This window comes from Epargyreus clarus, unplaced genomic scaffold (genome assembly GCF_041222505.1).
Source record: "Epargyreus clarus isolate Ecla_fem2 unplaced genomic scaffold, WU_Ecla_fem_2.2 ptg000002l, whole genome shotgun sequence".
Classification (NCBI taxonomy): domain Eukaryota; kingdom Metazoa; phylum Arthropoda; class Insecta; order Lepidoptera; family Hesperiidae; genus Epargyreus; species Epargyreus clarus.
The window spans coordinates 56,599-71,040 of record NW_027332210.1 but is presented as its reverse complement, the minus strand read 5'-3'; the positions used below and the strand labels follow the sequence as shown (position 1 = coordinate 71,040).

The 14,442-nt window shown below is 35.2% G+C and overlaps 1 protein-coding gene across 4 annotated transcripts in view; it reads right to left on the bottom strand.

Moving 5' to 3' along the window:
• The window catches only part of Skeletor (DM13 and DOMON_DOH domain-containing protein skeletor), a 128,399-nt gene extending 114,161 nt beyond the window's left edge, over positions 1-14,238 (bottom strand). For 2 of the 4 annotated variants that reach the window (XM_073077073.1, XM_073077070.1), the window contains exon 1: positions 14,077-14,234. In XM_073077073.1, coding sequence (XP_072933174.1) covers positions 14,077-14,116 — 40 coding nt within the window. In that variant the 5' untranslated portion in view covers positions 14,117-14,234. Of the gene's footprint in view, positions 1-14,076 lie in introns of all 4 variants that reach the window. The other 2 variants (XM_073077076.1, XM_073077065.1) reach the window with 2 other exon arrangements.
• Positions 14,239-14,442: the final 204 nt, after the last annotated feature.

Sequence of the window (14,442 nt, the reverse complement as noted above, 5' to 3'; positions counted from 1 at the left end):
ATTGAGAGATTTTTCTTAGAAACTATCAAAAGACTCTGGCTGTTTCTATGCGTGGTTACACAAATATTTTATGTTCGTTTTATTTGAGAGAAATATTAATACGATACATAAAAGCTGTTACACACCTGTGAATTCCGTAGGCTTACCGTATATAGAAGAACATTATATTTTCCAAATGTTTAAGACAAGCCCTCGTATTTCTCATGTTTTTGCTAAGGGTAGCTAAATAGGGTGGAAATAAATACCAACACTGGAAAGTAATTTGTACATTTTCAAAGAAATTCTACCTTTGCAATTTAAAATTTATTTATTTATTAAAATATTATCTTCACATGAAATCGCTCTCCTTTCGTAGACTCCGCATAGTAAGCGACTAAGGTATTTAATTTAGGAGTAAGGCAATAGCATGGGCACAGACACAGTCAAAGAGGGATACTAGGCCAAAACCTCCGCGGAGCTTTAACGCATATTTGACAATTCCAAATCTAGAGGATCTATCGCCGGTTATCATGGAACAGAAAAAACAAACAACACTTACTTTTCTCTTCTATGCCGGTTATAAAGAAAAACTCTTTTTGCACCATCTTTGAGGAGCGTCATGTCATAGTGCCCCGGGAGTGGAAGCACGTAAGTTTAACAGAAAGCTCTCCTTCCCAAATTTTGAAGAGAGATTTTCGATAAATATATATTCGGTATATTTCGTATGTTTTTCGCATGTTCAGTATAATAATTAATTATTCCTAATAGCTCCGCCCGCGGCGACACGTGTTCGTGCGTTATTAACAATTAATTATTGTACGCGTTAGATTCCATTAATTATTTCACAGACGCGCTGGAAATTGTTAGAATTCTAGGTGAAAGCCATTTTGTTTCACTTTAACGTATACATTTTACTTTACCTTACTATTTGTGATAACTCGTTATAACATTTCTATCATAACATAATCTTAAGTGTTTTCAAGCACTTTTAGAATATTATAAATATTTGGTTCACAATATTCTTCAACCTGCTTAATAACTATTTAAAAAGTAAATATTAGTTAATGTCATGTGCTTTCATTAAAATATTGTATATAATTATAAAGGAACTCTACCATTACATAAGAGAATAGAATAATTCTTTACTATAACATAAAACAATTTCCCTTTGGTGCGCTTGTCGTTCCTTTCCTTTTGAGGCTTTCGGGAGAAAATTTAAAAGTGTAACTTGTGCAAAATTCTTTGTTCCCTCGCCTGGAGCCTGAAACTAGGGAATGCGCCTCAAAGGGGCATTCCGAGCGGGATTTACGTACCTGAGCCTGTTACCTGAATATATAATTCTATATTGTAACATTCTATATTATAACATTTGAAGGTGGTAGAAAACTTTTGTGGTTCGACTATGGCGGCACCACCGCCACATCTATTTCTGCCTCATAACAGCAACGTTACACGCTGCTGTGTTCTGGTTTGAAGGATGTGGTGGAAGGGAGACATGCTTTTTCAGGGCGTTCCAGCGTTTTGAGTCTGCTACGCCTATATTATAAAAAAGGATACAGAATGTATAACTTTGAAACAGTATGTATGTAATGTATTGAGTTTGTGGTTATCAACCTATCAACTGCCCCACTTTTGGGCACGGGTGTCCTCTCAGAATGAGAAGAATTAGGTCATCGTCTAACACGCTGGTCAAGCGCATATTGGTAGTCTTCGCGCAAGTTTAAGAACTTATTTTTTTTAAATCTCTCAGGTATGCAGGTTTTATCACGATGTTTCCCTTCATGTTAAAGCGAGTGACATTTCATTTCTAATACCCACATAGTTTTCAAAAATCAGGGATGCGTCCCTGGATACGAACCTCGGACCCCACGATCGAGAGGCCGAGTTTCGACCTCTAGGCGATCACTACTTATAAAATTAAAAATTCAGCACAAGCAAGCATGGAAACATCCAAAGCGTGTCGGATCTCGCGAGTGGCGGCGTGCGAGGGGTGCGGGGTGGGGGGTGCGGGGTGGCTGGCGGGCGGGGTGCGCGGGGTGCGCGGGGAGAGCGGCGGCACCGGTGCGGGTACCGTTGTCATCTGACCCACTGCCCGCCCGGAATGCGCTCCACTACACTACACACGCTGCTCGGTGTACTAAACATATTTTGTGGACTAATCTCATGTTTGATGGAACGATGCAAATTGGTCAGCCTTGTTATTACTCGCTTTTTAAAAGCTTTTAAAGGGTCAAAGCTTGCAAGTATAGTTTGACCCACTTTCCGATATTCGATCAAAATGGAATTTGCATACACGTTTGGTTTGAATGATTAGCTTTGTGACGTCATCCATTATAAAGAACCACCGAACATGTCGGACGAATTATTTGTTATGCCTTCATAAAGACTTTCACGATAACATGCTTACAAAATGATAGGGCTTACTAAAAATAATACGAAAAGAGAATCTATATGACTTTATTACTCAATCCAATTAGGATTGTTTGTGTACTGCGGACACACATGTAAAGATTAAAAAACCTTACGTATGTAAATACAATAAAATTTAAGTAATTAAACTAAATAAATATTAGTTTTGGTGATCGGTAACAATACAACAGCCACACTTTTTATATATCTCAATAAATATGGAAGTTTAGGAGGAAAACTACGTAGCAAATTCTTGAAATCGTAATCCTCGAAAAACAAGCAAGACTGATCTCATAATACAAAAACATTTCGACAGAGGTCAGACAGGTGTAAGATATACAATATAGAATCACTCAATATTGATTTATTGTATACAAACTGTCTACGCAAAATATAAAATAATATAATACTGCCACTGCTGCTGCTACTGGGAAGGATGGCGGTATGTGTGGTCGCATACTGTCGTAAACACTACATGGTGTGGGAGGAGCGAAAACTGCTCCCCCATGGTAGAGCCCGGTCGGGCATCGCGCTTGTATCTAATCAGGGGTGGATGACAGACTTCTTGAGTAGCCAGTTACCATCAGGTGGACTGCATGCTCCTTTGTCATTATTATAAAAAAAGTAAAGTATATTTGTCTCCTACAGAATTCATTTAAATCAGTCATATGCATTTAATTCCTATGCATACTGCATTAAGATCTGGGTCACGTCAAACTGAATCTTCGCTCCACTTCCTCGTACCTGCCACTTTATAACAATACAATGCACCAATTTTCCGCACATTACAAATATAAATTTCGATACAGTTAGCAACCATCAATGCCATTACATCGTATTAGCAGCGGTGAAACCAGTGGGTAAGTGTGTCGCCTACTGTACTGTATTGTTCTCGGCTAGAACAGCCACTATTATTTCAGTATTAACACGATAACACTTTTCTCAAAATTACGACTTTGGCCGAAATCACTGAGCATGTAAGCCGTCACACTAGTAGCGCACTTTACAGTCTTCAGACACTCATGTATTTATGCAAATAAATAAGAGAAACAAATCGCACTTGCACATCATGGCAGAGTATGGCCTAATGCTTTTCATTCTGAGAGGAGACCCCTATCCAGTAATGGGTTAATGACGAAATAGGAAATAATATACCGTCTAAATTCATAGAAATAATACTAGGATTTTCTGTATCTAATCTGGATAGGTGGAAAAAATTCGTCGAAATATAAAATTGTATTTAATCTTTGCTTTGGCGTAGTCGAACGAGGATCCCCCCTGCATCTGATAGAGTATACAGCCTTCTGCATTGTCAAGCTAAATTGTGTTTATGTGTGTAAAAAGTAACTTTTTTAAGATATTTGTGTCCTTGCATGACTCCAAAACATTAAAGTTTTAATTACCGTGTATCATTACGCTTTGATAAAAAAAAATAGATCTTTTTCTTCTATAACCCTACTAATTATGTTAATTGGTACATAAACCAGACAATTATAGATAATATCTAAATAACAAGTGTATAATGACCAGTTAACCTCGAGCGAGCAGAGTTGCTTGCATTTCACTAAATGCTTGTAACTTTAAAACTAACTTCGTTTTGAAGTTCGCAGCAAATAAGAACTGCGAGAAATCTCGTTGAGATTTTCATAGTAAAGATAACGTTCTGAGTTGTATAATTATGTTGTACTTGTCTTTTAAACAACGATGAGTAAGATTATGTACTTAACAGAAGAGTAGGTAACGTATACTGTCACTGTCTTTATATCTATTTCTGTATTAAACGAGTTGCAGAGATATATCAGCATTAATAGCGTTTAATGAGTTTATTCATGCAAAGAAATGCACATCCCAAACTAGTTTAGTTTATCTCAATGATAGCAATGCTGTGCTAAGCTTGAGGTAGGAATATTGTCTTGTTTCAATGCAAAATAGGTGTACTTTTGTTATCTTTCTTCTTTTATTGAAGTAGTCAACAAGGAATCGGTCCACCTAATGTAAGTGCTCACTTCCGTCCATGAGGATTGGTGTCCAGCTCTCTGGAAGAACATGTGTTCTACCATAGAGATGCGACTCCAGGCGACTAATATACTCGCCTGACGCTTCCAACCGATTATTTCTTTATTGTTCACTACTTTTATTACATAAATAAGTTAGTCAGTATGTTTAAATTCGCTAGCAAACATAAACTCATGTATGAAAATTACGTATATGTATGTACTTACGTATTGTGATTGTCTCATTCTCAAGTCGAAAACTTAAAACGTCGTTACAAGTAACAAAGCTTCGCTACATGAATTTGGATGTTACGAAGCGCTGCTTCGTTAAGATAAAACTTTCTACGATTATTTTCTTTGCCAAAAACCCGTGATTCTTCCCTTTCATTCCTAATCCTAATACACTTTTTATGAAGAAACCCAAAATTTACATAATCAGCGATTCGCTTGCGCTCGGTAGAGGGAACGTTTTCGCACAACCTACCCTGTGTCAAGGTGTTCAAATGGAAAAGATAATGACAAAAGAAATGAACCAAAATTTTGCATAAAATTGCGACGACCATACATTTGACTGATCCATGTATTTCTTATACTTTAAAAGTAATATATCTGCTAACTTAATTCAAAGTTGAAGGGGTCGCCAATCTCTATTGTCTCTCCATCTCTCAGTCTTCATCTAGGTTGTTTAAATGGTAATGGAACTTTTCATAATTTGACTATATTTGCACCATCGCCATTCATAGCCTACAGCCTTCCATATTACAGTGGTATAACAATGCTCTGTCCTTGTTTGTAAAGTATTGTAAAAGCAGCTATACTGATTACTGACATAAGACGTACTTCGATATTCCAACTCTAACAATCAATGGACTCTGTCTTAGTAAATAAATCCTAAGGCTGAACGGCATCTTAATTATATTTCTCGAGTAATATTCCTGCACAATTAATGTTTAAGATGTTTGTGGGTCAGTTACTTAATATAAGATAAAATACATATACGTACAAGTCGCGCACAATTTAATCAACGATTAACTACATAACATAACGTGTACATACTTCATTTGCTATCTTTAGCAATGCTAGTTACATACATTTGCAAAATAAACTTCCACTAAAAGTTTGAATTTCCATCGCAAACCTCATGAATAATGTAAGTTGTACAAAAGTATGTTTTTCGTCGTACATTTATTTAGTTAAACTATTCAGACATTAATTATAACAAAACATTTATTTGCCACACTCTTAAGTCGTGTTTGAATTTCTAGTTTTAGTGAGTATGTAATTATGTATTCAGTTCTGTAAATTTACGGTACTATTATTTACACATTTAATTAAATAAAAACATGGAGCGCTTTATAATAAAATAATAAATTGTTTTAATGGTATAAGTAATACAAATATAAATTTGTTTAATAATTACTATAATTGGTTTAATCAACTGAACTTAACAACGATATTATTAAACTATAATATCTGGGACTAGCTATTTAAGTCATACGAGTATAACATTCTGCTTTTTCAACTTACTTTCAGACTATGTTTACAAGTGAAATGGGTCTTGACTGTAAAGAGTAACTGAAAACCCGAGTACGGTTATGTAATTATAGTTAGTTAAGGATTATTTCACGGATGCACTTGACTTAGTTCCGACATCTAATATCTTGATCGTTTATCATTAAAATCGCTAAAACTGTACAGAGTTTCATTCCATTTTATTGTTACAATTTGGCTCGAATATTGTGGAAAAATTGCCAAAAATTAAAAAAACGAGACTTTCAAGCCAAGTAATATGCCCATAGCGCGTACTTCTGGCTCATTCAACAAAATTATCTTCATGCAGTAGGTATCGCATAGGAATGGATATACAAACTACGTCAAACTAGTGGACATTTTAGCCAAGCATACAAAGAGGGGCAACTTTTAACCAAGTGTAGTTAAAGATCTCGTAAACTTTTACACCAAGCATCTTTGCCCTGCTTCACTTATCACAAATAAAATTTGCCATGACTTTACAATAAATTTAGATTATGTTGCCACATTTAAGCTTTAAGTTGCAGAGGAGATTCCTTAGTATTTTTTTTTTATTTAAAAATGACTATGACTATGACCGACACTATTTTGATAGAAACCTAACTCTGTCGATTTATGATTTAAACAAAGTAATAAAATGACCTCACCGAATTTAAGACGGCAATGAAACTAAATTAAGTAACTATAAACGAGTATTACGACTAGGTATTGTCTGCGAAAATAACTGTAAGATAATTCTGTATAACTTAGCATTGACAGTGATGATTTAAGATTCGAGATGTTTTCTCGAGCGACACGCTCCGCAGCCTCCGCTGGATCGCAGATCTTTCACAAACAGATTGTTTTCATAACACTCACAAAAACAGCCATTACGCCTTACTTTCGGTTTCGTTTGCCATCTCGTCCGCGTCTTGATATTGGTTTACTTGCAAAAAAATGTTCAGTTAAGTCTTCCTAGAATGAATCATCATCAACCCATTATTGTCTCACTGCTGGGCACGGGTCTCCTCTCATAATGAGAAGGATTATAATTCGCACATAACTTTAAAAAATCAGAGGATTTGAACCTCGGACCCCTCTATCGAGAGGTCGAGTTTCTTAACCATTAGGCTGTCACTATCAATTTACTAAAAGATTATTAACTAGTTTAGTGTTTAAAAAATCTAATAGAAAATTCTGCAATACCCACAACATATTGAAGTATTTTTAAAGTGTGCGGTTTATTTGTTTCGCTTCGAAGGCAAACAATTGAATCATGTTGACCAAACAGTCTCCAGCGCATGTTGACAAACATTGGATCTTATATAGTACCTACTATAAATATTGGCTTCATTGATCAAACATTTTAAAGATACTAGTCCACGCAGAGAGCCAGGACCTTATAAGGATCAAAATGAGTGTGAAAATTCTTATTTACTTTAACGTTACAATAAGTAAGTGCTCAAGTCTTTTTGTCTGCCTCACATATTCGCAAATAGAGAAACAAAATATAAAGCGCCATTTTGTTAATTTAGACATTTAATGTTACGTTACTGATACTATAGTTCTGATACAATCCACTAGGGGCGCTGATTGGAATTTGTATGAGCAAATACCAAAACAGTCATATTTGTCAAAACGTAAAAACTCATGGTAAGGGTACTGATGTGGTAGTGCTGCCTCCGGAGTCGAATCACAGAACATTCTACTACCTTGTAAATGAGGGTTAGCAAAATGCATGTTATCGACTGCACGTGCGATTTACTTTTTATATAAGTAATTATAGATTTTTAGGGACAGCGGTGGCCACTGAACATCGCAAAATATAGTTCGAGCTACATATTTAAACAACCTCTCAAGTTTTAAGAAATGATGTAACCCAGTTATATACATCATTGCTTATCGTAAACAGGTCCCATAACTTAAGAAAATAACGTTATCTGAATAAATAAAACATTAGTACAACAGAGATAGTATAATAATATAATAAGAAACATTATCAAAAAAGAAGTAGAGGCGCCATTAATAAAATTACAATAAATTTCGGACTATTTTGAAGCGCGTGGACGAGAAACTCATTAATATTTATAAATCAAGCTATTCATATATGGAAAACTGCTTCCTAGGGTTCCGTGCCTAAAATGTGAAAATGGAACCCTATTACTAAGCCTCCACTGTCTGTCACAAACCTCTGTCCCTTGAATCGTAATAAATAGACACAATTGTTTTATTCGTTTAAAACCAGTATTTTTCTGAATTTTCGTACTTACTAGAGCACCTTGATAGGTACTTTAATTATTTGTATATAGTTTAATTTATTTTATTTAAAAAAACTTATTTAAACTTATTTAAAAATATTTAAAACTACTTATTTAAAAAAAGATAGAGTTAAAAAGTCATAATAACAAAATTACCAAATACTAAAAATAAAAAAATGGAAATTTGGTGGTACGGAACTCTCAATGTGCGAGCTCAACTCGTCCTTTGCCAATTATTATGTGTTTCTGAAGGTGCCTCGTGGATACAATACACGAGTAGGTTAATTAATAGGTGTGTATGCGTGCATTAGACGGCAAAAATGCATATCTTAATTTAAGAGGGGCTCGTAAAATGTCATCTTATGTAAATTAATTAATTTTGGTCCAAGTGTATTACATAACATAGAACGGTTATTAAATATACTATGGCAGTTAGGCATTGCCGCTCTTAGCAATGTATTAGAAATAAAGAATTATTATACTCGTACAAAAACCGACTAAAAATATAATCTATGTAACTTTCAGAATTTAGACGAAGCCAACGACACTTCATGTTAAATTTCGTCTAGCCGTTTGGGTTACGAACTTACCAAGCATGCCAAACAATAAGACATACAAACATAATTCGTCATAGTCGTAGAACAAAGATGAATTTGACAAAAATGCGAAATTCACTTCTTATCACATTTGGATAACATATTGTTTAAATATTATTACTGAATTACACAAAACATTCAATGTATTTTAGTTTTCAAATTAATCAGTCAGTATAACAACGGATTTGAAATGTGCTCATAGTAAATGAAGTTTGTGAATAACTTGAAATGACTGCCCTGTAAAGTTTGGTATTTGTTAAATCCGACTTTGTTCTACGACTATGACGAATTATGCTTTAGAAATATTACCCTCCACAGTCGGACAAAAATCTTCAATAAAACAGGATGATTTTCTAACAAGTATATCATAATATAAATTCATATCACACTTGGTTATGACCATTAACTGGTTTGAAACTTTACGAAATCCACAAAAAAGAAGAGAGTAGTAGTATTTGGTACCGACCCTGCCAACACCACACATACTTAAATATAGTTTCTTGTAATAACGAAATAACAGCCCGGTCATTAAACAGTTTTTGTGTACTTTAAGTCGCAATTTTGAATTAATGAATCTGATAATGCATTAAGCATTCAACAAAAAGTTGTTTTGTTGTGCCAAATTGCCAATGAATATGTGGTTCACTGGTTAAAATAGAATTAATCACGTACTCTACATATAATAACATTGTTATACTTGTAACACATACCTATATAGTAGAACATTAAGTTTACGTTAAAATGACGGTGTATTACGAATGTTTAAATTTCGGAAAAACGTTTAAAAATTCCCTGGAATTTATAGGTCAATCCCTAATTTCCTAAAAATGTTTGCCCCGATCCTTTTTCTGGACTTGCTTTTCTGAGCTTGAATCAAACCGATACTTCGGTCGGTCACTACCTACTAATTTAAAAACACAGCCCCACATTAGGATCCCCTGTCGTACCATGGACACACACAAAGACGAGTACACGCACACAGCCTCAGAACAGTTGTTTAAATTTATCATTAAGACATCTGTCTGGACGGGAATTCAACCTGGAATCCGCTGCGCGTCAGACCGGTACGGTAACCGCTCCGCTTCACGAGTCATCAAATGTCTATCTGTCCGCTCCCGCTCTCGCCTACAACTCGGCACCAGCGTCCGGCGCCAACATTCCGGCGCCAAATAACACTTTTTGCACGACTCTAAACTGACCACCGGCGCCACGACGCGAATATAGCACACATTGAGGAGATGAGGTCGCTCGGTGACCTCATTTGCATAACATAAGGTAACAGGCATAGCTTTATATACTTAGAAGTACATGGACCGCGTGATATTAATCACTGCAATCTGTAAACAACCAATGATACCAAGTTTTATTTTTAACATAGAACCAATTCTATGTTAAAAATAAAACTTGGTATCATTCATGGATTCCTTGCGTGGATAATAAAAAAGGTTTTCAAAGGTATGTAAAGTCTACGAAATCGCACTTGGCCAGCGCGGTAGACTATGACCTAATCCTTCTCATTCTGATAGGAGTCCCGTGCCCAGCAGGGGAACAGTAATGGGTTGATGATGATGATTCACATGACGTTCTAAAATCAAACGTATATTTGCTTGTATTAAATGCGGTTCTGCTTTACATGTCCTTTATTAGAACCTCAAATATTTTCGAAACAGGTAATATGTGTAACAAAAACTAATTCTCAAATCTAAGTCAGATGGGCAGCAGTTGCTACTTACCACCAGGTTGTAAGCATGCTCATTTCCTTCTTTTGTTTTATTAAAAAACGACACCATCAAAATAGATTTACAAAATAAAACAAAGTCGCGTGCCAATGCTTAGTTATCTACGTCTATCTAAGTACCTACTGAGATTTCATCTCACAGCATTCGGCAACGTGCTCAAAGTAGGTTACCGTCCTTGTGTAAAGTTCAACAGTGTTGATCATTTTTGAAAGGTGGTTTGTTTGTTTAATTAATTATATGCTACATTCAAAGTTATCTCTATCACTTACACTAATGTTTGGCTACTTAACACCATGAGAATAATGTCGTCGTCGCCAACCTATTATTGTCCCACTGCTGGGCCCAAGTCCCCTCTCAGAGTGAAATGTTCTACCGAGCTAGCTAAGTGTGAATTAGTAAACTTCTCACACACTTACTTTTTACTTTTTTTAAACTCTCTATATAGATTTTCTCACGATATATTGCCTTCACCGATATAACGAGTGATAATTAATTTCTACTTAACACATTACTTTGAAAAATCTATTAACATGCCTGGGTTACGAATCACAGACCCCTTGGCTGAGGCTGTATTTCAAATTCACTGCCTAGAATAAGTGTGTTTTGTGTAAAACAGGTATATCACATGTTGGTTGAAATGCGTTAGAAGCTATAAAAATGTGTGCCACAACAGTTACTACAGCTAAAACGTGACATCACGACGACCTAGAAAGAACTCCATTTTTTATCATAATGCATGAATCTTGTAGGTCCAAAAGTTAATCCCCTTTTTGTCCTACTTGGGATCGGCCAGAGACACATTGCTAACGTTGAGAACTAAGTTAGAAATCATAAAAGTCTCTACCTGGCTATATCCTTTTTTTCTAGAATACTCATACAAGTATATACATAAATACATACTTTAACCAGAGCTGCGGTAAGCTATGTTAAGCGCATAAAATGTGCTTTGAAAATTTTAAGCTACTCCGGTCGCGATCCTTCGCTTGCATCTGTCCATATTAAAACAAAGCTTAGCTAAAAGAGCTACGGTAAGCTATATTAAGCGAATAAGCTGTGCTATGAAAATATTAGGCTACACTGGTCGAAATCCTACGCCTCTACACTAAAACAAGCTTCGCTACCAGAGCTGTGGTGGGCTCAGTCTTTTTTTATAATATAGGATTAACAGAACACCTGATGTTAAGTAGCTACCGCCGCCTATGGACATCTGTATTCGACCGCAGATAGGATTAGATTCCTACCTGAGGACTAAGCTGGAACGCCTCGGAAAAGTATGTTTCCCTTACCACACCCTTAAAACTAGAACGCAGAAACGCTTAACACTGCTGTTATTAGATAGAAGTAGGTGTGGTGGTGATGCCGCGGGAATCGAAACACAAAGGGTTCTACCACCTTCAGACTATTACTAAGTGGTAGACTGTAAGATCATTTTCTACTCGTAAATGTATATTCGTACTCTTCGCTATTCTTGCCAATAACATGATCAATGTAATACTGACACAGTTTTGGAAGACATATCTGTGTGAACTGGGTTAATACTCTTGTTTATACAACTCTACATTCAGATTTTATTATGAAATAAAGTTTGTCGTATATCTTTTGATGTGGGATGTATTTTTCACAATTATTTACTACTATTGGAAGTGGTTATTAAGAGCTTAATATAAAACTCCAATTCCAATAATAAGAATTCCAAAAAGTAACGGTATTGTTTTTTGGTGTATGCTTGAACTCGTGTCATGTTTTTAATCAACACTAGTACTACAAAAGAAACTAAAATATGAAGCTGCATAAAAAGTGTCTGTGTTGTTATTGAGATTATAGAGATACCTAAAGGTAAGTTTTAAAAAATAATAACTAAAATAGCCAAACTTAATTAATACACGAATGCATATTTGGCCAATCTCATACCATGTTCTCCTTATCCTACAGTTGATACAGCCTTTGACATACAAACGAACAATCGTACATTTTATGCGAAAAAATCTGACAATGTAATCTGAGGATAATTACTATCAGTCCTGCTCATTGTATTTATTGTGACAGACAAAAAACCTTGCACATATTTTTGATTAAAAGGTATATTTTTAACATTCGTTAATGCTTACGGTAGCAATTATGTGCCACTGATATTTTCCTGTGTTATAATCACTTTAACATTTTTAAGCTACATTTCGTACTGCTAGAAATTACAATTTGAAAATGAAGATTCTAGATCGCTACAGAGCTGTAGCATATAATTTATATTAGGTCTGATTTCTAGTGGATAGAAGGTACCTAGTTGTTGTTTAGTCTGTTGCAAATAGGTCGGCCAAGGCTCCAGCTGAATGCTGGCTGCAACATAACCGTATTCTAGCACGTGAGGGAAAGCTACTCAAAAAGCCTTGTAACACAAAAGCTATTGTTATAAGCAAGCAACCAGCTATCAAACAAAGTATAGAAATTATACAAACGCTCGTGTTCGCCGCAATTATACATAAAAGAACGAGTTTACACATAATTGCGGATCGGCCAACTTTCCGAGTACAGTTAGCAGCCGAGATTAGGGTATAAAGCTCGTTGAATAAAATGTGGGTTAACTCTATGCGTTGGTGCGGTATATTTTCAACTTCGGTACATTTTTACCAATTTCGAAAAAGAAGGTCTATGTTCGGCTGTGTATTTGTTTTAAGAACAGTTCAACGTATAATTTGATTATGTTAATTTGATGAAGTATTAAGCTTATAGTATATATGTATATTAGGATTATGAGTTGAGTGTAACACAAGTTTATACGTATCACACAGATTTTTGCGTAGTAATTTATAACTATTAATTGATCCATAAATGCAATAAATGTAATAACTCATTCCAACTTTCCGAAGTTCTGGTTAAACCATTCAGAATCAATAGTTATAAACATAGCAGTTTATTGGTTCACAGTAATAACTGTGACTGTAACTTGAAAATTTTATTATTAACAATTAGTAGTTAGTACATGTACATAATTATAATTAAGGGAAACGATCAATTTATAATTGATCAACTAAAAGGAAAATAATTTATATTTAACTTTGATTAATAATTTATTTTCAACTTCAAGAATATTAAACAATACAAATACTGAAGATCCAGTGCAAAGTGCAAAGTTTGGTGAAAACGAGAAAAATATCGGGCGAAGACTAGACTAAATTTGTAAACTGCTGCTGAAAAATTTTGCTAAATTAGATTCGCTTTGCTAAAGCTCTTGGAGAGCTTTAAAAGCTCTGCACGTACCAATAGAATATTTGAGCAGTAAATTATATGCATTTTTGGGGTGGAAAATGATTTAGCTTTATGGTTCACGAGAATTCCGGGTTCCTAGAATTTAAATTCAAGGAATATTTAAGTTTGAAGTGAAATATAAAGAAAACTTAACAAACATGAAAAGTTTATAAGGTCGTTGTGAATTATTTATCCACAGTATTAACGTACCTCTGTTGACAACAATTACATATTAAAATTTTAATAATTAAAAAATCTTGAACTAAACATGTAATTTATATAATTTTATTTTTGTTTTTTTTATAACTAATTGTAACTGTAAAAAATATTAAAAAAATGTAGAACATACCTATAAAAAGCAGCAGCGTCGCCGCTGCTCCGAAATACATCACGATATATTTGATTCACTAATATATAAAATTAACACAGTTAGTTCGTATCGCGGCCGCTCGCACGCGTGGCGCGCGTGTCGTCTCCGGCGCTAGACTGGTCGCGGTGGCCGCCGCGCACTAGTTTTGCTGCGCGCGCGCATAAGTTATGCAAAGCGCAACTAACGATCTTCTGGTGATTGGGAAGCTGGGATGCTATACAGTTACCGTGCTCCATGGACATATCTAACAGATTTATTTACGTTTACGCGCTTTTATTTAATTTGTTTTGAAGTCATATTCCCCAAGTTGCTTCTTGAGCACAAACAGGGAAAGCGTTTCGAATC